This window comes from Erinaceus europaeus, chromosome 7 (assembly GCF_950295315.1).
Source record: "Erinaceus europaeus chromosome 7, mEriEur2.1, whole genome shotgun sequence".
In the NCBI taxonomy this organism is placed as follows: Eukaryota; Metazoa; Chordata; class Mammalia; order Eulipotyphla; family Erinaceidae; genus Erinaceus; species Erinaceus europaeus.
In genome coordinates, this window is record NC_080168.1 from 1,480,452 (window position 1) to 1,505,244 (window position 24,793).

Consider the following 24,793-nt stretch of genomic DNA (forward strand, 5'->3'; position numbering starts at 1 on the left):
CTCGGGACCTCATGCTTGGGAATCCGGTGTTTTATCCATTGCACCACCTCCCAGACTACAGAAAAATTCCTCCTCCTCTTCCTCCTCCTCCTGCTCATCTTCCTCCTCGTCTACCTCTCTCCTTGTCCTTTTTCTTCTTCTGTCCTCTTTCTCAACCTCCTTTTTTCCCCTTCTCTTCCTCCTTCTCATCTTCTTCTTCCTCCTCGTCCCCATGTTCTTTCTCCTCTTTCTTTTAATTTCTGTATTGGGGGATTAATGTTTTACCATCACCAGTAAATACAATAGTTGGTACATATATAACATTTCTCAGTTTTCCACTTAACAATACAACCCCCACTAGGTCCTCTGTCATCCTGTTCCAGGACCTGGACTCTCCCCCCCCCACCCCAGAGTCTTTGACCTTGGTGCAATACGCCAACTCCAGTCCAGGTTCTGCTTGTGTTTTCTCTTCTCTTTCTAAACCTTTTATTTCCTCCTTCTCTTTCTCCTCCTCCTCTCCCTCCTCCTCCCTCTACACAGCACCAGGAAATGAACTCAAGGCCTCACATGTGTGCTACTGAGCAGCCTCCCAGGTCCAGGTCTTTACACTTTTAATTTAGACAGTGGAGTGGAGACACAGAGAGAGGGGAGAGACACCACAGCCCAGTCCACCATCTGTGGGGCTTCCCAGTGCTGTCCCTGCTGCTTCTCTGTGTTGTCGGGCCCTGCGCTGGCTCTGTGCCCGGAGTTGCGGCCGCCTGCCACGCAGCTGCACACTGTGAAGGCGTCTCCTCCATGCTGCCTGCACCAGGGCAGCCTTGTCGCCCAGGAGCCCCTGCAGCCACACTCCCCACCCTCCTCAGAGACGCTCTGTCCCTCTTCCCCAGTACTCTCTGGATGCCCAGCCTGATTCCATCACTTTTAGAGACCCTCCCCCCCACCCACACCCCCAAGATCAGTTGTGAAGCAGGCGGTGACCCTGAGCCCAGCCTGGAACAGCCTCTGCGCCCCACTCTGCCACTGTTCTCTGCCAGCCCTCAGGGCTTTGCTTCCCGGGCCTGGGCTCCCGCCCTCCCGTCGTCCTGCCACACCAGGCGGCGCTGGGCTGACACAGGTCCCCCACAAGCTGCCTCCCCTCACTCATCAGCAGTGACACCCCGCCCTGGGCTGGGTGGGGGCTGGGGCACTGGGGTCCTGGCAGAGGGATCTGGAGATGCGGGTGCAGGGGGCGAGTCGGGACCTGCTCAGCCCGCACCCCCCCGCAGGTGAACACGTTCCAGACGGTGCTGATCACGGACGGCAAGCTGTCCTTCACCATCTTCAACTATGAGTCCATCACATGGACCACGGGCACGCATGCCAGCAGTGGGGGCAACTCCTCGGGCCTGGGGGGCATTGCAGCCCAGGTAGGGCCCCGGGATGGCAGGTGGAGCTGAGGCCCTGTGCCCGGGGCCCCTCCAAGGCCATGCTTGTCCTGAGGTGGGGCGGGCCGGGGCTCCCCCGGTGGATCCGGGTCCCGGGGGACACCTGCGCCCCTCCCCCCAGGCCGGCTTCAACGCGGGCGATGGGCAGCGGTTCTTCAGCATCCCCGGCTCGCGCACAGCGGACATGGCCGAGGTGGAGGCCACCACCAACGTGGGCGAGCCGGGCCGCTGGGCATTTCGAATCGATGACGCCCAGGTGCGCGTGGGGGGCTGCGGCCAAACAAGTAAGAGGGCCGCGCCCGGCCGTGGTTTGGGGAGGGGCGTGGTCACGCATGGGCGTGGTTTGTGGGTGAGGGGCGTGGCCTCGAGGAAAGGTGGTTGGGGCGCAGTCCCTACAGGACGGTGTGGGCGTGGTTTGGGGGGGTGAAGGGCGTGATGGGTGTGGTCTGGTTGGGGCGTGGCCGCGTTTGTTTGGGCGTGGCTTAGCGGGGCGTGGTCGCTGCGGGGCGTGGTTTGGTGAAGCGCTTGGGGCGTGGATGTGGCTGGGTGTATTTCGGCGTGACTTCGTTGGTGTGGTCTGGGGGCGTGGCCACTGCAGTGTGGTGTGGGCGTGGTTTAGATGTGTGGGCGTGGTCACGGCGGGTGGGCGTGGATGGGTGTAGGAGGGGCCTGGGCTTGGCAGCTTTTGAAGGCTTAGGTTCAGGTCTGATCTGTTATACCGGTGGGCTATAGGCGTGGGTTGTAAGTCGTGGTGAGTGTAGTGGGGAGGGTGGGGCATGGCGGGCTAGAGGGTGTGGCCCAGGGGCGTGGCTTAGAGCATTAGATGGAAGGAAGTGGGGGGTGCAGAGCAGAGTTTGGGGGCTACTCACCCTCACCTGCACACCCGGAGTGCAGCCTGCTCCCCGTAGCTCAGCTTCCAGCTGGAGTCGGGGTCTCAACATCACGCAGGCAGAGAAGCCTGTGGACCCCTGGGCCAGCCAGGAGACGTGCCCTCAGCATGGGGGGCTGGGCAGGGCAAGGGGACAGACAGGCTCCGGTGGGGGGCTGTCCCTCTAGAGTAGCAACCTGGGCACCTGGGAGCCGGTTAAACACAGGAGCCAGCCCCCCACCCCTGCTGACCCGGTGGGCAGAGTAGGTGGGTCAGGGACCCCACCCCACGCCTAGGCATGGTTCCTCACTGGCTCTGAGCAGGAAACTGAGGGGGGGGACCTAAGGGACTTGGGAGTCCCTTCACTGGCCGGAGCCACGAGCAGTGACCAAGGCGGTGAGCTCTGTGTGATCCTCAGCCTCCGTGTGCCTGACCCTGCGACCCTGCCTCAACGGGGGTGCATGCATCGAGGACTGCGTCACAGGAAACCCCTCCTACACCTGCTCCTGCCCCGCGGGCTTCACCGGGAGAAGATGCCACCTGGGTGCGTGTGTGTGTGTGTGTGTGTGTGTGTGTGTGTACGCGTGTGTGCACATGTGCGTGCCCACATGGGCTCCCTGCAGGCACCTGAGTGTCCCTGGGGGAGAAGTACCCATGGCTCCTGGCCATGAGCCCATGGAGCTGTGCATGACCTGCCCAGCTGGCAACTGCCTGACTCCTGTGATGACCCCCTGCACTGACCCCCTGCACTGACCCCTGAGCTGACCCCCTGAGCTGACCCCTGAGCTGACCCCCTGTGCTGACCCCCTGGTAGAGTCCTCCTGACATCCATGTCCCCCAGAGCTGGACCAGTGTACCTCGAACCCCTGTCAGAATGGCGGCACCTGTTCCCATGGTGACCACAGCTTCAGCTGCCAGTGCCCCATGGGTTTTGGGGGTCCCACCTGCGAGACAGGTGAGTCGGCTCTCAGGGCCTGGGCCACCACACAGGACAGCCCGGCAGGAGCCTGGGGGAGAGCAGACAGCCCTGACATGCTGACCCTGGGGTCCACGTGTGGGACACAACCTCGGGCACACTGACTGAGTCGGTCCTTGGGGGGTGACACGTCCTCCTTACCTGGGACAGGCCCCCCGAGCTCTCTTCCTGCCTGCACCCTGGCCCCTTCCTGGAGAGAGCCCACTGTCCCTCTAAGCCGAGACTACACCTGGTCCTGATGGGGGCACCGCTCAGGCCCTGAGCCCCTGCAGAGATGCGGACACCCCCAGGACACCCCCAGCCCATGGCCTCCCTACCTGTGTCTGGTGGGCTATAGGGGCACAGCCTGCAAGGAGGGTGAGGCCCTGGCGGTGGGCAGGACAGCAGAGCCCCCCTCTTGCCAGCAGCTAGCTCTAGTCACAGTGCCACCTCTGTCCCCAGACGTGGACGAGTGTGGCTCCAGCCCCTGCTTGAACAGGGGCTCCTGTGTAGATGGTGTGGGGGGCTTCACCTGCCTGTGCGCCCCGCCCTTCGAGGGACCCCGCTGCGAGTCAGGTAAGTCAGGGGCTCAGCCCCTCCGGGCACGGCCTACATGTCCCCACCATCCCCGGGCACACAGGCAGAGGTCGCGGCACATCCTAAGGCAGCTGGTGTGAGGACAAGCCTTGGGGACATTGGGGGACAGGAGGTTGAGTGACACTCCATCACGAAAGATAGCAGACCTTGCAAAAGTCAGGTGACAGCAGAGCAGGGCTTAACGGGCCATCAAATGCATGTGACCCCAAAGAGAAGGGATGCGAAAGGCCTCAGGGATTGAATGTTCTGGGTCCCGGTGTGGGGGCTCCACACAGACCCACAAGCAGGCTGCCACCCCTGGGCTGGCATGGGGTCCAGCTGGTGGCATTGCAACTCCCTATAAGAGACTGTGGGACAAGCAGGGACATTGGAAAGACACCAGGCAGGCCAGCATGCGTTCCTGTCAGACTGGGAAGCTTCCGGAGGTTGGGGGGGTGGGGTCTCGAAGGTGACAGACATCACACAGTGGTATGGCACAGAGCCAGCCCCTGGGCTGCCCGGACCCTTAGATGGGGCATGACTGGCATCAAACTGTGTCAGTTGGCCCCCAGGGTCCCCGCAGGTGCTGAGGTTACTACCGGGGGGCTTCATGGACGAGGCGTCAGCTAAGCTTCAGCTGTAGAGGCCATGGCCAGCTCTGCACCCTCACCCCTCCCCTCCCCTCCCCTCCCCGGCAGGGAGGGACAAGCCTCTACGACCCACCCTCCAGCTGCTGCTGTGGGGACGCACGGTCCTCTGTGACACGCTTTGCCTCATGCTTTATATATTTAGGACACAGAGAGAAGCCGAGAGGGACGGGGGAGATAGAGGAGTCAGACACCTGTAGCCCTGCTTCACCGTGCGAAGCTTCCCCCCTGCCAGTGGGGACCGGGGGCTTGAGCCCAGGTCTTATGCAGTTCTACTAGGTGCACCACCGCCCGGCCCGTGTTTCTCTCTTGCAGGAAGCCCCCAGCAGCCCGATGCCTGCCTCTCAGCCCCCTGCCAGAATGGGGGGACCTGTGTCCCTACAGACAGCGGCAGCTACCTGTGCGAGTGCCCTGAGGGCGTCTCGGGCCCCGACTGCAGGGACAGTGCGTGGGGGGATGCCTCAGGGTGGGGCCTTCCAAAGGGCTGTGCAGGCGGGTGTGCACAGGCGGGCTGGGGCATGAGAGCTCAGGCATGTGAGTGTGCATGTGCACCACACGTGTGTGCAGGGTGCATGTATGTAGTTTGGATGTGTGAGTTTACATGTGTGTATTGTGAGTGTGCATGTGTGTGAGTGGTGTTGACTCTGAATGTGGAGGAATGCAGGGTGTGAGTTTGGGTGTGAGTGCACATATGTGTGAGTGCATATGTGTGCGGGTTTGTGTGCACGTATGTGATGCGTGTGTGCATGTAGGGGGTGTGTGCGAGATGCCTGCAGGTGTGGACAGGTGTGTGTGCAGGTGTATATGCCTGCAGGGGTGTGTGCGTGTTTGTGGGTGTGTGTGTGCCACAGGTGTGCGAGGTGTCTGCAGTTGAGTGTGGAGGAGCGCAGGGTGAGTGTGAGGGTGGCAGGTGCCGTCTCCTGGGAGGCCCACCCCCACCCCGCACTGGAGGCCCCTCTCGGCAGCAGGACCCCCGGAGTCATGCGCGTGCCAGAATGGCGGCCACTGCCCGGGGGCAAACTCCACCGCCTGCCAGTGTCCCCCTGGCTTCTTTGGGCTCCTCTGCGAGTTTGGTAGGTGTCCGGGTGGGGGCACCCTCCACTCAGCCTGAGACCCCTGTGCAGGGCTGGCAGGGGCCCCGGGTGGGGTTTCAGTGGCCCAGCAGCCCTCCCCTCCCCACCCCCAGAGGTCACGGCCACGCCCTGCAACATGAACGCCCAGTGCCCAGACGGCGGCTACTGCATGGAGTACGGCGGCAGCTACCTCTGCGTGTGCCACACGGGCCATGGTGCCAGCCAGCGTGAGTGCCAGCCCCCTCCGCTGCAGACAGGCAGGGTGGGTGCGGGCAGGGCACCAGTGGCCCCCCAGGACAGGTCCAAGAGGCAGAGCTGGAGATGTCCACTCCACTGCATGCCAGCTGACAGCCACAGGGGATACCCGTGGGTGCCCTCCAACCCTGCGCGAGGGGAGGTGCGTGCGGAGGCCAGAGATAGCAAGCTCACGGGGTGGGAGTGCTCGGCCTGGCCTAAGCTGGGTGGGGGCCTGCCCCAGGACCCTCTCTGCCCCCAGCATCCACCTCGCCCTGCGACTCAGACCCCTGCATCAATGGAGGCTCCTGCGACGCCCAGAATGACACCTACACGTGCCAGTGCCCTCACAGCTTCCACGGGCAGCACTGCGAGAAAGGTGGGGTGTCGTGGGGGGAGGGGGCAGAAGTCTCGGGGGCTCTCCAGTGGCCGCTGCAAGCCTGGGAGGCTGGGGGGAGGCAGCAGCGTTCACATGTGTCTGTCCCCACAGCCCGGCCACGCCCATGCAGCTCAGGACCCTGTCGCAACGGGGGCACTTGTGAGGAGGCAGCCGGTGGCTACCGCTGCAGCTGCCCATACCGCTTCACTGGGAGGCACTGCGAGATTGGTGTGCCCGCCTGAGACATGACCCCTGACCCTAACCTCCAGCCTGGGACCTCCAGCGACCCAGGACCCTGAGCCCTGACCCCAACCTCCAGCTTGGGACCCAGGACCCCTGCCTTGATCCCTACCTAACCTGACTGACCTTTGGCCTGGGACCCAGGACGCTGCCCCCTGACCCCAACCTCCGGCCTGGGGCCCCAGCCCTAGACCAGGAGTCCCTGATCCCTGGCCCAAGACCCGAACCTGAGGCCCTGATTCCAGATAGAGCTGGGGTCCAGACCAGCGCCACAATCCCCGACCCAAGGCCAAGACCCTGGGTCCCCAGGACCCCCAGTCCCAACTCCTGATCCCAGCCCGTCCCTTGAAGGCCGTGGGTGGTGGGCGTGTCCCCTGACCCTGAGGACCCTCTCCCCAGGGAAGCCAGACTCCTGCGCCTCGGGGCCCTGTCACAACGGAGGCACCTGCTTCCACTACATTGGGAAGTACAAGTGTGACTGTCCCCCTGGCTTCTCTGGACGGCACTGCGAGATCGGTGTGTGTGTGTGGGTGTGTGGGTGGGTGCCCAGGGAGGGAGAGAGGGAGGGAGGGGGTGACTCTCCTCTGACTCTGCCCATAGCTCCCTCCCCCTGTTTCCGGAGCCCGTGTGCCAACGGGGGCACCTGTGAGGACCTAAGCACAGATTTCTCCTGCCACTGCCCAGCGGGGTTCACTGGGCGCCGTTGCCAGGCTGGTGAGAGGGACAGGTGGGTGGGGCTGGGGGGTGTGGTGGGAGCTGGGGGCTCCAACTGGGGTGAAGAGGGGGCTGGGGGCTCCAGCAGGTGTGCAGAGGGGGCTGAGGACTCCAGCGGGGTGCAGAGGGGGCTGGGGGCTCCAGCAGGTGTGCAGAGGGGGCTGAGGACTCCAGCGGGGTGCAGAGGGGGCTGCGGGCTCCAGCGGTGTGCAGGGGGGCTGGGGGCTCCAGCGGGGTGCAGAGGGGGCTGGGGGCTCCAGCAGGTGTGCAGAGGGGGCTGAGGACTCCAGCGGGGTGCAGAGGGGGCTGAGGACTCCAGCGGGGTGCAGAGGGGGCTGGGGGCTCCAGCGGGGTGCAGAGGGGGCTGGGGGCTCCAGCGGGGTGCAGAGGGGGCTGGGGGCTCCAGCAGATGTGCAGAGGGGGCTGAGGACTCCAGCGGGGTGCAGAGGGGGCTGGGGGCTCCAGCGGGGTGCAGAGGGGGCTGGGGGCTCCAGCAGATGTGCAGAGGGGGCTGAGGACTCCAGCGGGGTGCAGAGGGGGCTGGGGGCTCCAGCGGGGTGCAGAGGGGGCTGGGGGCTCCAGCAGATGTGCAGAGGGGGCTGAGGACTCCAGCGGGGTGCAGAGGGGGCTGGGGGCTCCAGCGGGGTGCAGAGGGGGCTGGGGGCTCCAGCGGGGTGCAGAGGGGGCTGGGGGCTCCAGCAGGGTGCAGAGGGGCTGGGGGCTCCAGAAGGTGCGGCAGAGTGCGCTGTCCCGCAGAGCTGGACTGCGGGCCCCCGGAGGCGGTGGAGCACGCCTCGCTGCGCTTCAACGGCACGGGGCCCGGCGCGGTGGCCCTGTACACGTGCTACCGCGGCTACAGCCTGCGTGGCCGGGACGCCGGACAGCGACACGCCCGGGTCTGCCAGCCCCAGGGCCAGTGGAGCGCCGCGCCCCAGTGCCACGGTGACCGCGGGGAGGGCGAGGGCGTAGCGCTGGAATCAGGATCCTCCCTCCCCGCCCCAGGCCCTGCATCCTGTCCCGCCACCTCCTCTAGGGCCGGCTACCTCCTCGCCTAGGCCCCGCACCTGCTCACTGTCTGTGGTCTTCGCCTCCTCGCCTAGGCCCCGCCCCCTACATCTCCTCCCTAGGCCACGCCTCCTTCTGTAGGCCCCGCCTCCTCGCCTTGGCCTTGCCTCCCTATCTCCTTCATAGGCCCCGCCTCTTTCTGTAGGCCCCTCCCACACTCCCCATCTCCTCCATAGGCCGCGCCTCCTTCTGTAGGCCCCGCCTCCTCGTCCTCGCCTTTGCCCCACCCCCTTCCCATGCCCCAGCACCTCCCTAGGTCCCTCCTCGTTCGCTAGGCCCCGCCTACTTGCCTTGGCCCCGCCTCCCTCCCCACTCCCCATCTCCTCTCCTAGGCCCCGCCTCCTCCCGGGCCTCAGATACCAGCTCTTAGAGCAGGGCGGGTAAACCACCTCTCTGCTGAGGGCCATTATCAGCCTCACCATGAGCACCTTCCTGGGCAGACAGGCTGCAAAGTCCCAGGTTCAGTCCCCAGCACCACCACAAGCCAGAGCTGAGCAGGGTTCTGGGGATAATAAATAATTTTTTAATTTTTAATATTTATTTATTCCCTTTTGTTGTCCTGGTTGTAGTTATTACTGTTGTTGTTACTGATGTCGTTGTTGGATAGGACAGAGAGAAATGGAGAGAGGAGGGGAAGACAGAGAGGGGGCGAGAAAGACAGACACCTGCAGACCTGCTTCACCGCCTATGAAGCGACTCCCCTGCAGGTGGGGAGCCAGGGGCTCCAACTGGCATCCTTACACCGGTCCTTGTACTTTGCACCACGTGTGCTTAACCCACTGCGCTATCGCCCAACTCCCAAAATAAATAACTTTCAAAAAGTCATAGGGAGGCAGTGAAATCTCTGGATAGCGTTCTGCTTTGCCATTGAGTGTGACCCAGCTTTGAGCCTGGCCCCTGCTGCACTGAAGGAGGCCGTGGTCCTGTGGTCTCTTTCATTCTCTCAGCCTCTGTCAAAATGAGAGAGAGAGATAGGGGAGGAAATAAAGAGAGGACAGAGTGCACTCCAGGGTGTGCTGAGTCCCGAGTCCTGCTTCTGCTGCCTCAGTTGCCTCAGCAGGGCCAGACCACATGATCGTGGCCATGTATGGCTCGAGGGCTGGACCCCCAGCCCCTAGCCCTGTTTTAGAGCCCCAGGTGGCACCCGCCTCCATTACAGCCTGGACCCCCCCCTCCCCTCCCACCCTCCCTGCCTGCCGAGTGAGGCTGTCCTAATGCCACATCTCCCCTGGGTGCGGCCGGCTGCCCAGAGGTGGACGAGTGCCTGTCACAGCCCTGCCTGCATGGGGGGTCCTGCCTGGACCGCGTGGCCGGCTTCCTGTGTGTCTGCAGCACTGGCCACGAGGGCGCCCGCTGTGAGCGGGGTGAGTGGACCAGCCCAGATCCAGCCAGGGCTCTGGAGGGGGTTGGCGGTTAGCACTGTCCCCTTCTCCATTTCCACCCCTGCAGCCCTGGCCTTGGGGGCAGAGAGAGGTGGGGTGTGGGGACAGCGGGCCCTGGGGCATCCAGAGAGTGCCATCCAGAACCTGGGAGGTAGGACTCTGACCTTCAGGTGGGGAGTGGGCAGAGGGAGGCTTGTGTGGGCCCACGTGGCATCATGCGTGTCTTGTGACCCTGTGTAAACTCACGCAAACCTGTGTGAGCCCATGTGGCCCGTGTGAGCCCAGAGCCAGGGTGGCCCCCACACACATAGCCATGCACCCCATCCTCTCTGCAGAGACAGACCTGTGCCAGGCTCAGCCGTGCAGAAACGGGGGGTCGTGCAGGGCCCTCCCGGGGGCCTTTGTCTGCCAGTGCCCTGACCACTTCACGGGGGCCCAGTGCGAGACAGGTAGGCTACTCGGCAGTGAGCCCCAGTCCCGGCAGCGGGCCTGGGCCGCTTGGACACGGGGAGGGGTCCCCGAGGGCCCCCGGACAGACCAGGGAGTGTGGGGAGGCTGCCGGTTCCCTGCGAGCCCCGCCCCAGCCCTCCCTGTTCCCTTGCCCTTCTTCCCGCTGTCCTCTCCTCCCTTCCCCAGACCCCCCCGGGCCCGGGCCCACCCTCTGGGTGTTCTCCAGAGCTGGACGCCTGTCGCTGCAGCCCCTGCCAGCACGGCGGCCGGTGTGAGGCCGGCGGGGGGACCTACCTGTGTGTCTGCCCTGAGGGCTTCTTTGGCTACCACTGTGAGACCGGTAGGTACCCCAAGACCCTGATGCACCTTCTCCCCCTCCTGGCCCTGCACGCCCCCTCCTGCGTCCACCCTCTTGCCCCTCCAGCTCCTCTCTCTCTCTCTCCCATCTCTCCCTACTGGCGCTCTCCTGAGATATCCCTGGCCCACCCCCCTCCGTGCCCTGGAGCCTAGGCCTGGACTCTCCCATCAGCCCACTGGGCCAGGTCCCTGGAGACACCCCTGGGCTGGGCCTTGGGGAACCCCTGGGAAGCCCACTGTAGCATGGACACACACCGTTTGGTCTCCGTCACACCCCCCTCCCTGTGTCACCAGAGGTGGGAGGGGACCTGTGGGCCTGTGGCCTGGACCCCACAGGCAGCACAAGGGACCCGCCTCTGCTGCCTCTTCCCCACAGTGAGTGACCCCTGCTTCTCCAGCCCGTGTGGGGCCCGCGGCTACTGCCTGGCCAGCAACGGGTCCCACAGCTGCACCTGCAAAGTGGGCTACACCGGCCGGGACTGCACCACAGGTGAGGGGCTCCAGGGGCGGGGGGCGCAGTGCCTGGGGGCCTCGAGGGCGTCTCCCGCTGACCCCAGCTCCGGGCCCTGCAGAGCTGTCCCCACCGACCGGCCTGGAGGTTCAGCGGGCGGAGGAGAGCGGACTGTCCATCTCCTGGCATGCCCCCGCAGGCCCGGCGGGGCAGGCGCTGGATGGCTACGCGGTCACCTACGCCTCAGCGGACGGCGGGGCCAGGCGCACGGACTTCGTGGAGCGGGGCCGCTCTTCCCACCAGCTGCGGGCCCTGGCGGCTGGCCGCACCTACAACGTCTCGGTGGTCTCCGTCAAGCGCAACGCCAACAGGAATGACATCAGCCGTCCCGCCGTGCTGCTGGCCCGCACACGTGAGTGCCGCACTCAGGCCGCCTGAGGTGTTCCACCAGCACCCACGGGCCAGGGAGCACCTGGGAGCACCCACAGATCGGGCAGACAGGGGAGCACCAGGTGGGTCACCCTTCAGCCAGGTGACCAGAAGGGGAGGGGTGCTGGCCGTGCGGGACCTGAGGGCAGCAGGGCAGCAAGTACTGAGAAGCGGGTGTGTGGAGACAGAACGTGAGGCCAGGAGAAAGGACATGGGGCGGCAGTGGGAGTGCCTCACCGCCAGGGCCCAGCACGCTGCCCTCTCGTGCCTGTTTTGGGCTCAGCCCCTAGCCCTGCCCCAGACTGTGGTGCCACCCCCCCGGGAGGCCATCACAGGGGGGCTGCAGCCAGGGTGTCACTGGGTCACCTACCTGAGTCCCCAGGGACAGGACTATGAGCACACGCCAGATCCTCCCCAGGCCCCCTGGACCCCTCCTGCTCAGAGGCTCACCCAGCCCCCGGCCAGTGCCCTCTGGACCCCTCCTAACCAGGACCCCGCCCAGCCCCACACCCCCTGGGGCCTGTCCCTGGCCGAGCCCTGAGCACCCCCACAGCCAGGAGAAGGTGCCCTGTTCTCAGCAACCGCCCACCCCATGCCCAGGACCCCACCCAGTGGAGGGCCTGGAGGTGACCAACGTGACGGCCAGCACGGTCTCGGTGAGGTGGGCCCTGCACAAGATCCACCATGCCTCCGTGGGCGGTGTCCGCCTCTCCATTCGCCAGCCCGAGGCCCAGGAGGATCAGGCCGCCGACGTGGGCAGGGGCGTGGACACGTTCACGTTCCGGTGAGAATGCGGCCCCTCCCTGGGCTACTCGCACGGCCCCCACAGCCCACCCTCGGAGGCCAGCACTGCCCTCTCCCCGCCCCCAGGGCCCTGCTGCCGGGACGCAGGCACACCATCTGGGTGACCGCCCTCAGTGGGCTGGGGGGCGCGGCCCCCCCCACCGAGAGCCTGGCCTCCAGGCCACTGCACGTGTGGACCCGTAAGCTGGTGCCTGCTCTCGAGGCTGCCCCTGGGGACACCCTGCCACGTCCCCCAAGGGCGTCTCTGGGGGGCCACTCACCTGGGTGGGGGGACTGAGCAAAGGGTGTGGGAGCCACTCGGGCCTCCAGGTCTCCTGGGGAGAAGGCTTCTCCCCCTCTCCCATCCCACTCGGCACTGGCTGTCCTGGGGTCTAGACCCCACCCCGTGGCACAGCCCCCAAGGCAGCTCCCGGCCCACCTGCTGATGCGGAGGGGCTGGAGTGCTGGCCTGCCACCCAGGTGCCCCCTCCCTCCCGTGGGTGTTTGACCCTGGAGGCCTCGTCCAGCTGACCCGGGGCCGCACCCCCCAAGACCCACCACACCCCGCCTCCCCAGGGCCCCTGCCCCCCGGAAACCTGACGGCCACCCGTGTCACGGCCACCTCGGCCCACGTGGTCTGGGACCCGCCCCCACCCGGTGCCCCCCTGGAGGCCTACGTCATCAACGTGACCAGCGGCCAGAGCTCCAAGAGCCGCTACGTGCCCAACGGGCGCCTGGCCGCCTACACCGTGCGTGACCTGCTGCCCGCACGGCGTTACCAGCTCTCGGTCACGGCCGTGCAGAGTGCCGGGGACCAGCTGCAGCACAGCGAGCCCGCACACCTGTACATTATCACCTGTGAGTGGGGGGAGGGGTGCCTGTCCACATCACCTGTGGGGGGAGGGGTGCCTGTCCACATCACCTGTGGGGGGAGGGGAGGGGTGCCTGTCCACCATCACCTGTGGGGGGAGGGGTGCCTGTCCACATCACCTGTGGGGGGAGGGGTGCCTGTCCACATCACCTGTAGGGGGAGGGGGTGCCTGTCCACCATCACCTGTGGGGGGAGGGGTGCCTGTCCACCATCACCTGTGAGTGGGGGGAGGGGTGCCTGTCCACCATCACCTGTGAGTGGGGGGAGGGGTGCCCGTCCACCATCACCTGTGGGGGGAGGGGTGCCCGTCCACCATCACCTGTGAGTGGGGGGAGGGGTGCCCGTCCACCATCACCTGTGAGTGGGGGGAGGGGTGCCTGTCCACCATCACCTGTGAGTGGGGGGAGGGGTGCCTGTCCACCATCACCTGTGAGTGGGGGGAGGGGTGCCTGTCCACATCACCTGTGGGGGAGGGGTGCCTATCCACATCACCTGTGAGTGGGGGGAGGGGTGCCTGTCCACCATCACCTGTGGGGGAGGGGTGCCTGTCCACATCACCTGTGGGGGAGGGGTGCCTGTCCATATCACCTGTGAGCATGCATATAGGGGTGGGGTGGAGGGTGGGAGTTGGCTGGAGGGCAGGGCTTTGGGGCTGGGGCAGAGATGGGGTGGGGGAGCCACACTGGGCCTCTAGCCCCAGCTGTGCCCACAGGCTGGGGGAGCTCAGGGCAGCAGCTGGCCTCCAGTGCCGCCCTCCCCACAGCCCCAAAGGACACCCCTGACCGCCGCTGGCACCGCGATGGGCTGCACCCACGGGTGCTCAGGAACAGACCCCCGCCCGCTCGCCTGCCCGAGCTGCGTCTGCTCAAGGACCGCAGTGTCCCTGACCCGCCCACCCGGGCCCCCAGGTAGCCCACCAGGTACCCCTCCAACCCACCCACCAGGCCCCAGGGAGCCCCCTGCCTGCCCACCCAACCTCTTTGGTAGCCCACCAACCTGCTTATTCACATCCCGGGAAGCCCCCAACCCGCCCACCCAGGTCCCCAGGTCAGGAAGCACCCACTCACCCACCCAGGCCTCAAGGAGCCCCCCCAGGCCCTAGGGGGCCCCCAGTGCCCCTACATGCAGCGCCCCCTGTAGGGGGATCCCCAAGAAGCTGGCTGGACATGGGACCCCCTCGGGGCTGAGCAGGATACATCTGCTGCAGGTTCTCGGAGCTGATGGACGGCCGGGGGCGTGTGAGCTCCAGGCTCAGGGACCCGCCCAGCCAGCCGGTCACCTCGGCGCCCCGTGAGTCCCGTGGCAACCTGGGGCCCTGCCGTGGGCCCTGAGGGCGTGGGGATGTGGGGGGGTTCCCACGCACAGCAGGAGAGGGGCCACCCCTAAGCTGGCTCTGAAGCGCCTACCCTAGTGGTCCGAGCAGGGACCCACTTCTGGGTGTGGGCCACCTCAGGACGTGGAGCTGGTGCAGGCTGGAGTGCGGGGCAGGCAGGGGCTGCTGGGTGGGTCTGCCTGCAGGTGAGGGCAGGTTCCCCAGAGGCAGCAGTTATGGGGCGCGCCTGCACCCAGGGGGTTCCACCACAGTCTTGACTTGCCCTAGAACCCGTGGCCCCCATTCCACTCGGGAACCCCGAGGAGGCCCCCCAGGAGCTTCGCCAGGCCCTGCAGCTCCCTGGACCCGGCAGTGATGGGGACCCTGAGAGTGAGTCTGCAGGTGGATTCTGGGGTGGCCGGGCCAGCAGGGCACCTGCACTGTCCCAGGACCACTCCCTGTGCCCTCTGAGACGGGGGGTGCCAATGGCCATCTGAGAGGGTCATGCAGCCTGAGGGCCCAGGTGACCCCCTGATAGACACGGGGATGGGACGCTCTGCTCTGCAGCCTCCGGGTTCGGACCTTCTCACGGTGAAATGTCATGAAGGCCATGGGCTGGGGCAGTGGGCACCCCAAGAATGGGACAGCAACGGGGCCCCCCCAGAGGAGGGCCTGCCTGGTCACTCCAGTCACATGGTGCATGTGCAGGTGGCAGGAACAGGTGGCTCTTGGCTGTGCACCTGTGCGTTTAAGCTAAAAGCCAAAGCAACAGGCCAGGGGCGGGGGTGGAGGCAGGCTGCATGGGCACAGCTGGCCTGGGCTGGGGAGTAGGTGGCCTGAACAGCCTGGAAGGTCTGCAGTGAGCTTTGGGGTGAGGGGGTGGGGGGAGAAGGGTGTGAGAGAGGGCACAGAGAGAGGTCTTGCAAAGGCCAAGTCAGCAGGGCCGGGGGACGGGGGCACACAGGTTGGATGAGCCAGGGTGAGCAGGATGGGGTGCGCGGGCCCGGACACAGACAGTGGTATGGGTGCGGTGGGGTGCAGACCCCACAACGACCCCCGGAGCGCTGGGGCTGCTGTCCTCCCACCACGTGGGCCCCCTGGAGGGGGGCAGGAGCCGGGCCTCACTGTCACCCCTGGGCCTGCCACCCCTTTGCAGAGGCTCCCGGGCGCTGCACCTGTGAGAACGGAGGCACCTGTATGCCCGGGTCCGGCCCAGATGCTGCTCCCAGCTGTGACTGCAGCCCAGGGTTCAAGGGGAGGCGATGCGAACTGGGTGAGTGCCTGGCTGGCGGTGCTGCCTGGGGACTTCCACTCAGTGCCCTGACCTACCTGGTGCCCACCTCTCACCGCCTCATGTCCCGGAAGCCAGCGACAGCGAGGGGATGGCCCCCATGGGCAGCATAGTGCTGGGCTGCTCTGGCTGTGGGGTGGTGTGGGCACACGGGCAGCCGAGCCCAGGAGACCTGGGAGAGACCTGGGGGCAGAGAGACGCCTCACAGGTGCATGGGGGGGGGGGTGCGGCCTGGCCCCGGGCACTGCCACCCCCCGCGCAAGTGGCAGGCATGGTGGGTCCCGGTGGGTGGGAGTGGGGGCTGGCTTGGGGGGTGCCATGAGAGGCGAGCAAGCAGGACAGGCCCTCACCACCCCAACCCGGGCCCCACTGCAGCCTGTAAGAAGGTGCCTCAGCCCTGCACGCGGCTCTTCTCAGAGACCAAGTCCTTCCCCGTCTGGGAGGGAGGCGTCTGCCACCACGTGTAAGTCTCAGCCCTGGGGTTCCCCAGAGCCCACCACCCACGCCCGTGGCCCTGGGTTCGAGCAGGGTCCAGGAGGGTTTGCAGGGGCCGTGCACCAGAAGAGGAAACTGGTGTGGGTGGGGCTGTGCCGTGGGTGACAAGGCCACTGGCAGCGGGGATGGGATCCCCAGAGGGTGCCCTCGGCCCCCACCCTGCGGCAGCATCTCTGGAGGATGGTGGGTCGCCCTGAGGTGTCGAGGGGGGGCTGCTCCACCTCAGGACCCTCCTGGCCGGCCCCGTGCGGGCACCAGCGTGGCGCGTGCAGGAAGCAGGGCAGATGTTTCCTTCCCGGGCGCCGGGGAGTCAGGAGACACAGCGCACAAAGCCGGTGCTGGCGGCCATGGGGCCTGCAGACATGGGGGCAGCCATGGGTGGGCAGTGGGCAGATGATCAGGGGCAGGAGGACGCGGGGATGGTCACAGCTCACGTGACACAGGTACAAGCGGGTCTACAAGGTTCACCAGGACACCTGCTTCAAGGAGAGCTGCGAGCGCGGAGCTGGGGGCAGCAAGACGCCTCAAGGGTGCGTAGGGGGGAGGAGGCACGGCCGCCCCCAGGATGAATGGGGGCGTGTGGGTGCAGGTGGGTGGGAGTGGGGGCGGGCCTACACTGGACCGCAGGGGGTGTGGCGTGGGGGCTGCCGGTTGCTGGCAGAGGGTCTCCCTGCTTCCCATCCCTCTCACGCCTCAGGGAACTCAGGCGGCCCCGGGGTCCCAGGTGCTGAAAGCCCCTGGAAAGAAGGCCCTGGGGTGGGGCCGGCTGGTGACTGACGTCCTCTCTCTACCTCAGGAAGCCGCGTCACAGCCCCGCACCAAGGAAGTCTTAAGGTGCGCTCCCCACCCGCTGGCCATGGGCTCCAGGAGCTGGGACCCCACTCCTTCCCGTCCTGTCCCACCCCGGGACCCCTGGAGGGGTGTGGAGCAGGAGTCCCAGGCCCGTGGTGACAGTGGACTGACCAAGCAGTGAGCAAAGGTCGTGACCTCAGGGCAGCCCAAGGCTCCCACCGGCTGAGACATCCGACCAGTGCCTTCCTAGCCCCAGCCCCACCTTCCCCGAACTCTTCTGCCAATACCCCTGCACAACGCCCCAAATTGCCACAACAGCTGGAGGCGCTGGGAACACTCATTCTTCCTGGGAGGCCCACCCACTCCAATCACGTTCTTGACAGCTTGAGGTCCTGGGTGCAAGAGTCCACATCGCAGAACAGGCACCCAGGACCCAGGCTCCATGTGGGTCGTGGAGGATAGAAGGTGGGGTCTGGGGGACGGGGGCTGCTCTGACAGGGTGAGATGTCCCTCCGCTCACTAAGGACAGAGGAGGGGTCAGTCCCCACGCCTCTGGGACTCACAGGTCACTCACTGCCCGCTGAGGACCATGTGGGAGGTCGCGACTCGAAGGGCGTGGCCGGGGACACTGGAACCGTGTAGCCGGGGGGGGGGGGGGGGGGCAGCCCCGAGCACCCTGCTGACCAGGTCCAGCCCACGTGTCCACCTTTAAGGAGGCACCCCGCTGCCCAGCAGCCCCAGCACGGGCAGCTTGTCCCCATCTCATCCCCACATGGCCAGGGGAGAGGCCCAGAGCAGCTCCTGTCCCAAGGCCAGGCCCCTGCCACCCACTTCCGGGACCTAGACCAGGTCCACCGGTGGCACGGGGGCGCCCACCATGCACCAGATGGCACAGCCAATGCCCAGAGGCCTCATCCCATGAGTGCTGTCCACACCTCAGAGGGCGGGGGAGGATAGGAAGGCCTGCCAGGAGGGAGCGGGAAGGCAGGCCAGGTTTCCTGCCTCTCTTCTGGCAGGCTGGGCGGTGGCCCGATGCCCAGCAGCCCCAGGAGGGCAGGAGCTCTGCCGTCTGCAGGCCCCGGCTCAGTGGCCACTGTGCAACCCTGGTGTCAATTTTGCCAGTGTGGCTGCCAGGCTCCAGCCAGCTGCAGTGTCCCTGGACAGGTCACACCAAGGCCCCAGAGCCGACCCTCTGGTCCTGGGGTGATACTGGCCAAGCCCAGCCTAAGCCGAGGACGCGTCCACCCACAGCCCAGATCCCCCCCAAAGGCCAGTGTGTGGAGGCGGACAGGACAGCCTCACAGAGACGTCACCGGACCCCAGCTGCCAAGCTCCGTCTCCACATGCCCACCTGCAGCCCCCTATCCCGCCACCGTCCCCGCCACGCTACTGAGTGTGGCCCTGGGCCCACGGGGACTCGGCCGCCCCCACAAGCACGCTGGCCTTCTGTGCAGTCCCTCGAGTCAGAGTACCTTCTGGGCTTCCTGTTTTTATTAAAGCTTCACGTGCACAAGTCTGTGTCCCCCAGTCTGTCACTTTCAGAAGGTGCAAGTCACTTCAAGACGCTTCCGCAAGATGTCTCTCCCTGGCCCCCGAGCACAGGGAGGCTCCACGGGGTGCCCACCACGGGCCCCCCTGCCCACACTGCGGGATTGGCTCAGCAAGACCAGGAGAGACGGCTGGAGGAGGGGGCGTCAGAGACCCCGAGGTCCCAGGCCACCGTGCTGCCAGCCCGTCCCCACCGAGGACTCTACCAGCCCAGCTCAGACCCAATCACCTTGCTGTTCTGAGTCACGGAACAGTCTGCTGCAGGAATCAGTGACTCCTGGAATATTCCAGAACAGCTGCCCCGCTGCTTGGCACTGGCTTCTTTAAACTTCCTGGGGAGGACCGACTGGGTGTCTCCCCAGAGTGAGCAGTGGGTGAGGGGACGGCCAGGGCAGAGACGTGCCTGCCTGAGCTGCGCCATCAGGACGAGCTGCCCCCACGGCTCACCCACTCGGGAGTTGGCCGCATCCAGCAGGTGGAGACGAGGGTCCGGAGGCCCCTGCGGGCGGGGCAGCAGGAAGAATAAACGGCACGGGAGGGACAGAGAGTGGCACCGCTTCAGACCCAGGCACACGGGCCCTCGGTGCAGGTGAGGGAGCCCACGCCACAGCCGCCGCCCTCCCCTCAGTGTCCCTGCAACCGCCCTGGACTTCAGAGGAGACCCCAGGCAACCTCCTTTTTGCAAAAGGTGTCCTTTGTCCTAGCGGTCAGCTTGAGTGGCACTGGAGGGGACAGTGGCTGCGCTCAGATGAGCCCCCACCACACAGTGCACAGGAGAAAGAAACCCTCGGAACTGGGTGCTCCCAGTTGGTAACAGAAATGCGGCCTGTGCCAGCCTGCACCAACCTGCAACTGTCACTATGTCCCGGGTGGACATGCCCTGCTGGATCCTGGCACTGCTGGCGCTAGCCCAGCCCCCACAGGCGCAGCTGTGCCCAGCAGGTCCCTTACAGGGCTCCCCTGTGGCTGAGGGTGGGTGACTTCACTGCAAACCCACCCCGAAGTCCACACTCTGAGAGCTGGCCTCTCCCGCACATTCATTCAGACTTCACACTTCAACCCACTTACGCTGGCAGGGGCCCCTGCGGGGACACCCCCCGGCCTGGCACTCATGGAGAGTTCCCCAAAGTGACCGTGGGGCTGGCTGCAGGCTGGCCAGTGGGGCAGCTGGACAGCGAGCAGGACGAGGTGCTGAGGCCCCCTGCTCTGGCCCTGGCTGGCAGTGCTCCCAGCTGCCTGGACGTGGGCACAGTCTGGGTGTGGAGACCAGCCGCCACCCCCTCAGCAGAAGTGACACCCCAGCAGCAAGATAGCCATGGGATCACAATGTAAGTTTTTTTGTTGCTTTTGTCCCAGCTTTTATTGTGGAAAACCTGCTACTTGTTTCCGTAAAATAAAGTGCTGGTGTCCAAGCCCCTGCATCTCCTGGACTGTCTTTCTTTCCAAGTTCTTTGTGCACAGAAGACAGGGCCAATCATCACACCACCGCCCTCCTGACTGGACAGCTCAAGGGCCGTTGATTTCACTTGACATTTTTCCCACTAGAGCACAGCACGTCTCTGGTGCTGGGGACCAAACCTGGGCCCTGGAAGCTTCAAACACAGATGGCCTGTTTGCAGCCTTCCTGTCACTGCCGAGTCTTTCACTCGGGACAGCAGAGAGCCTCCTGCAGCGGCGACACAGGCCACTTCTTGAGTTCTCATCAGACCAGTGTCGGGCGGAACCAGCCGGGACGATGAAGGTACAGAATCCGCCCAGGCCGCCTCTGGTCAGAGCTCCTCCTCCTCTCCCTCTTCCTCCTCCTCCTCCTCCTCCTCCTCCTCCTCTTCACTCGGACATGCACCTCCGTCTTCACACCCAAGGCTCGCAAGCTCCTCTTCCTCCTCTCGAGCCAAGAGCTTCTTGAAGACGTCAAACTCCTCAGCAGAGGAGCGGGCAGTGCTGGCCAGGAACTCGGCCTCTGAGACTCGGAGGATGTCCTTGAGCAGGGGGTTGGGGACCTGCGTCTGTCCCTTCTTGTCGGGGGTCTGGTACCGGCCCAGGCGCTCCAGGAACACGTGCCTCTGCCGGGTCTTGGTGATGGGGTACTGCAGGAAGTCGGTCTTCACCACGTCCGCGTGCTTGATGCCCATCCTAAAGTAGGCGTACTGAGAGGCAGACACCGTCAGGAGCTGGCTAGGGGCCTGGGCGGAGGGGCGCACCCTTTACAGACAGTGGCCTGCCGACACCAGTGGTGGGTCACGCACCCCTGCGTGTGTGGCGGCAGACGCTTTCCAGTTCACAGTGAGAAAAACACAGCAGAGCACAAAGGGGCAGGTCGGCAGGAGAGCTCATCTGGACGGCACGCTGCTTTGCCGTGCACTCGGCGTGGGTTCGAGCCTGGCCCACCACTTTGAGGGAAGCTACAAGGCTGTGGTTCTCACCCCCCCCTCACCCCCCACTCTGAAAAAGTCAGTGGAGTGGTGAGACCTCAAGGACAACAGCAAACATAAGGCAGAGTGAGGAGACAGGGCGTCCCGGTCAGTCAGTCAGAGTGAGGAGACGGGGCGTCCCGGTCAGTCAGTCAGAGTGAGGAGACGGGGCGTCCCGGTCAGTCAGTCAGAGTGAGGAGACGGGGCGTCCCGGTCAGTCAGAGTGAGGAGACAGGGCGACCCCGTCAGTCAGCAGAGCTGGGAAACCCGGGTGTGGAGATGAGACCAAAGCCCCAGAACACGGCTCGGGGTTGGAGCCCAGCAGTCACAGCCGTGACTGGAAAAGCCAGAACAATGGTCACAACCGCATCCAAAAATTAACGTGCAAATCAGACCCTAAAGACAGGGAACCGGCTGTTTCTAAATGCTGCTTCCCAGGCCTGGCAGGAGTGGTGTGTGTGTGTGGGGGGGGGTCTGCACCCCAAAAGGCAGGCGCTGTCGCCCGGGTCTGTCCCAACTGCCAGCAGCCAACCCAGAGCCCGCGCTGGGGGTCTGCGGGAGCGGGCTCTCCCCCTCCCCGCCCTCTCAGGGCCCCGCACCATCTCCACGGCCGCAGCCCCCAGCCCCGCGCCCGCCGCCGCCCTCACCTGAAACTTGTACTCCAGCTCCTGGGGGTCCTCCCGGAGGACGTGGGGGCATCTGTGCAACACCTGGGTCACCTGCTGCGCCGAGAAGAGGCAGCGCTCCCTCAGCACCGACACCACGCGCTCCAGGGTCCGCTGCGGCTCGCAGAACACGTCGGGGCAGCACTGCAGCACCCGCCGCAGCTTCCCTGTGCGGGGAGCCCCATCAGTGAGGGACGCCGGGGACGGGGACGGGGACGGGGACGGACGGGGTCTCGGCCAGCCTCCTGGGAGACAGCCCGGCGGAAGGGAGGCCCCCAGCTCTTGCCCCCTCGCCAGCTTCCTAGGGAGAGTGAAGAACGGAGCGGCAGGGAGCCGGGCGGTGGCCGCAGCGGGTGAAGCGCAGGTGGCGCCAAGCACAAGGGCCGGCACAAGGATCCGGGTTCGAGCCCCCGCTCCCCACCTGCAGCGGAGTCGCTTCCCAGGCGGTGAAGCAGGTCTGCAGGTGTCTGTCTGTCTGTCTGTCTGTCTCTCTCTCTCTCCACTTCTCTCTGTCCTATCCCACAACGACGACATCAACAATAAAACAAGGGCGACAAAGGGGGACACGTAAGTCAATGTTTTCTTTCTTTTTGAAGAAAAATCAGAGCGGCGCAGCAGGGCCCGGGCCCCTCGCCCCTGGCCCCTGGCCCCTGGCCCCTGGCGGCGGGCCGCCTCGCCCCGGCCCCGGTACCTTCTTCGAGTCCCAGCTTGCGCAGGTAGCCGGCGCGTCTCTGGAGCTGCGGGACGGGCAGCGTCAGCAGCCGCGGGCTCCGGCCCAGGGCCCGGCACACGGGCTCGGGGCGCACGCCCAGCAGCAGCAGCTCGGCGACCACGGCCAGCCGCTGCCCGGGGGAGGTGCCCGGCCGGATCCGGAGCAGGTCGCCGGCCAGGGCCTCCGTGAAGCCCATGCCGGCCAGGGAGCGGCGGGCCTCCGCCTCCTCCGCCTCCTCCTCCGCCGCCGCCGCCCCCGGCCTCTCCCGGACGCCCCGGCCAACGTCCTCCGGGCCCCGCGCCGGCCTCGTAGGCTCCGCGGCGCCACCGGCGGCGGTCAGGGCCCGGGGCCGCCCGGGAGGAAGAGGCGGCGGCGCCCGCCGGGCGGCTCCGACCCAGGCGACGGAGGGCCACCCGCGCCGGCCACACACCTGCGGGACGGACAGACAGACGCGGCTGGCAGAGGGCTTTCCGGGCTGCTTCCGGCCCGGGGACCCAGCAGGGCCGCCGGCTGTTCTGCGTCTCCAGGAAGAGCCCCCAGTCAGGGGCGCCCCGCACACCCCCGATCGCAGCAGCCGACGGCCGCGGGCTTCAAGGGGCCGGGCCGGGCCGGCCGCTCGGCGGAAGCGGGACAGCCGGCGCCCCTTCGCCCCGTTCCGGCAGGAGCGTCGCCGCACCCAACCCCGGCCGCCCGGGGCCGCCTCCTCCCGCCACCGCCCGCGAGACCCCGGCCTCCGCCAGCCCTCACCTGCCGACACAGCGCCGCCATGATGGCCGCCCCGGAAGCACTTGCGACCTTCTCTGGCGCGTCACTTCCGCTGACTGGTCCCTCACTTCCGCTTTCCCCCTCGCCCGTGCGGCTGCACTGAACGTGCGTTCCCGCCGCCGGGCGGTCAGCAGAGGAGACGGGAGCGAGCGCGCGTCCCCACCCGCCGCCGTCACGGGCTGTGGGGCTGCCCAGGAACCCCGCCAGAGCTGGATTGAACCCCGCACCTCCTGATGGATAGTCCCATGCTGAATCCGCTGTGCCACCTCCTGGGCTGCATTGTCCTCTCTTTTTCTTTTTCCCACTGCCACCATGGTCATCGGTGGGGCTCAGGCCCAGTACCTGCACACTGGTTCCACTGCTGAGAAGCCTTTTTCTTTGGTTGTTTTTACCAGAGCCCTGCTCAGCTCCGGCCTTTGGTGGTGCGGGGGATTGAACCTGGGACTTTGAAGCCTCAGGCAAGAAAGCCTGTTTGCATAGCCATTATGCTATATCTACCCCCACCCTGCCTTTTTCTTTTTTAAAAAAAAAAAAATGTTTTTTTTTATTTATTTATTATTTTTTAATATTTTGATATTTTTTTATATTTTATTTATTTATTATTTTTTATTAAATTAATTAATTATTTATTTTATTTATTCCTTTTTGTTGCCCTTGTTTTATTGTTGTAGCTATTATTGTTGTTGTAATTGATGTCGTTGTTGGAGAAGACAGAGAGAAATGGAGAAATGGTGAATGCAGACCCGCTTCCCCGCCTGTGAAGCGACTCCCCTGCAGGTGGGGAGCCGGGGGCTCGAACTGGATCCTTACCGGTCCTTGTGCTTTGCACCACGTGCGCTTACCCCTTTGCGCTACCGCCTTATTCCCTTTTTTTTATTTAAAATTTTATTTATTTTCCCTTTTGTTGCCCTTGTCTTTTTATTGCTGTTGTAGTTGTTACTGATGTCGTCGTTGTTAGGACAGAGAGACATGGAGAGAGGAGGGGAAGACAGAGATGGGGGAGAGAAAGACAGACACCTGCAGACCTGCTTCACCGCCTGGGAAGCGACGCCCCTGCAGGCGGGGAGCCGGGGGCTCGAACCGGGATCCTTAAGCCGGTCCTTGTGCTTTGCGCCACCTGCGCTTAACCCGCTGCGCCACCGCTACCGTGCGTTTCTTTTTTACCAGAGCACTAGTCAGCTCTGGCTTTTTGGTGGTGTAGGGAGTGGGGTTGAACCTGGGACATCAGAGCCTCAGGCACAAGAGTCTCTTTGCATAACCATTATGCTGTCTACTCCCGCCCCCTTTTTCTTTTTTCTCTCCTCTTTGATAGGAGAGAAATTAAGAAGAGGCGGTGAGGGGACTTGCAGCGCTGCTTGTGAAGCTTCCCCTCTGGAGGTGGAGATTGAGGGCTTGAACCTGGGTCCTTGAGCATTGTAACGTGTGTGCTCAGCGGGGCGCGCCACCGCCCAGCCCCGTCCCTTTTCTTAATGCATTTAGCTCTCCCCAGCCCGCACCCCTCTGCCGCAATCACTGCCGTCAGCTGTGTGCTTGTTTTCTGTCTTGCCGAGGCTTCAGCCATCTGGGCTGACAATTCCTGACTGAGAAAGAGGGCAGGCACCACAGCACTGAGGCTTCCCCCAGTGCCAGGGGGTGTGTGTGTGAGCTGCTTTGTCAGCCCTGACCGTCCTCATTTAGTGACAGTTCTTAGAGAGTGAGGACTTGGGGGGGGGGGGGACTGGCAGTGGTGCACCCAATAAAGTGCACGTAGTACTATGAGTGAGGACCCAGGCTCAAGCCCCCGCTCCCCACCTGTAGGGGGAGAAACCTCACGATTGGTGAAGCAGGTCTGCAGGTGCCTCTCCCTCTCAATTTCAATTTCTCTCCCATTGAGTAAAATAGTAAAAAGCAAACGAAAAAATGGCCACCAGGAGCAGTGGATTCAC

The 24,793-nt window shown here is 65.1% G+C and overlaps 2 protein-coding genes across 5 annotated transcripts in view; one reads left to right on the forward strand and one right to left on the reverse strand.

Annotated features, from left to right (window-relative positions):
- The window catches only part of SNED1 (sushi, nidogen and EGF like domains 1), a 42,648-nt gene extending 24,368 nt beyond the window's left edge, over nt 1-18,280 (forward strand). Inside the window, exons 3-30 of one of the 4 annotated variants that reach the window (XM_060193600.1) lie at nt 1,245-1,385; nt 1,525-1,687; nt 2,690-2,815; nt 3,113-3,226; nt 3,689-3,802; nt 4,765-4,893; nt 5,415-5,522; nt 5,636-5,749; nt 6,001-6,135; nt 6,247-6,363; nt 6,775-6,891; nt 6,976-7,089; nt 7,846-8,031; nt 9,405-9,518; nt 9,872-9,985; nt 10,213-10,326; nt 10,720-10,833; nt 10,916-11,206; nt 11,824-12,007; nt 12,094-12,206; nt 12,583-12,864; nt 13,641-13,785; nt 14,085-14,167; nt 14,478-14,579; nt 15,346-15,462; nt 15,856-15,943; nt 16,419-16,505; nt 16,772-18,280. In XM_060193600.1, coding sequence (XP_060049583.1) covers nt 1,245-1,385; nt 1,525-1,687; nt 2,690-2,815; nt 3,113-3,226; nt 3,689-3,802; nt 4,765-4,893; nt 5,415-5,522; nt 5,636-5,749; nt 6,001-6,135; nt 6,247-6,363; nt 6,775-6,891; nt 6,976-7,089; nt 7,846-8,031; nt 9,405-9,518; nt 9,872-9,985; nt 10,213-10,326; nt 10,720-10,833; nt 10,916-11,206; nt 11,824-12,007; nt 12,094-12,206; nt 12,583-12,864; nt 13,641-13,785; nt 14,085-14,167; nt 14,478-14,579; nt 15,346-15,462; nt 15,856-15,943; nt 16,419-16,505; nt 16,772-16,808 — 3,663 coding nt within the window. In that variant the 3' untranslated portion in view covers nt 16,809-18,280. The remainder of the gene's footprint in view (nt 1-1,244; nt 1,386-1,524; nt 1,688-2,689; nt 2,816-3,112; nt 3,227-3,688; nt 3,803-4,764; nt 4,894-5,414; nt 5,523-5,635; nt 5,750-6,000; nt 6,136-6,246; nt 6,364-6,774; nt 6,892-6,975; nt 7,090-7,845; nt 8,032-9,404; nt 9,519-9,871; nt 9,986-10,212; nt 10,327-10,719; nt 10,834-10,915; nt 11,207-11,823; nt 12,008-12,093; nt 12,207-12,582; nt 12,865-13,640; nt 13,786-14,084; nt 14,168-14,477; nt 14,580-15,345; nt 15,463-15,855; nt 15,944-16,418; nt 16,506-16,771) is intronic. The other 3 variants (XM_060193601.1, XM_060193603.1, XM_060193602.1) reach the window with 3 other exon arrangements.
- On the reverse strand, nt 18,243-22,904 carry MTERF4 (mitochondrial transcription termination factor 4). The gene is made up of 4 exons (XM_016192091.2): nt 22,851-22,904; nt 22,083-22,533; nt 21,374-21,558; nt 18,243-20,462 (listed from the first exon to the last, which is right to left on the reverse strand). Exons 1-4 carry the CDS (start codon nt 22,869-22,871, stop codon nt 20,085-20,087), a joined length of 1,035 nt encoding a protein of 344 aa, XP_016047577.2. The 5' UTR covers nt 22,872-22,904; the 3' UTR covers nt 18,243-20,084.
- Between the last annotated feature and the right edge of the window lie 1,889 nt (nt 22,905-24,793).

Bases quoted from the DNA above. Each gene is read 5' to 3' on its own strand.
- MTERF4 (XM_016192091.2), bottom strand. From the start codon at position 22,871: ATGGCGGCGCTGTGTCGGCAG. The intron at 22,534-22,850 runs GTGAGGGCTGGC...TCCGTCCCGCAG, and splicing joins TGGCGGCGCTGTGTCGGCAG to GTGTGTGGCCGGCGCGGGTG. The intron at 20,463-21,373 runs GTGAGGGCGGCG...TCTGCCTCTCAG, and splicing joins AGCTGGAGTACAAGTTTCAG to TACGCCTACTTTAGGATGGG.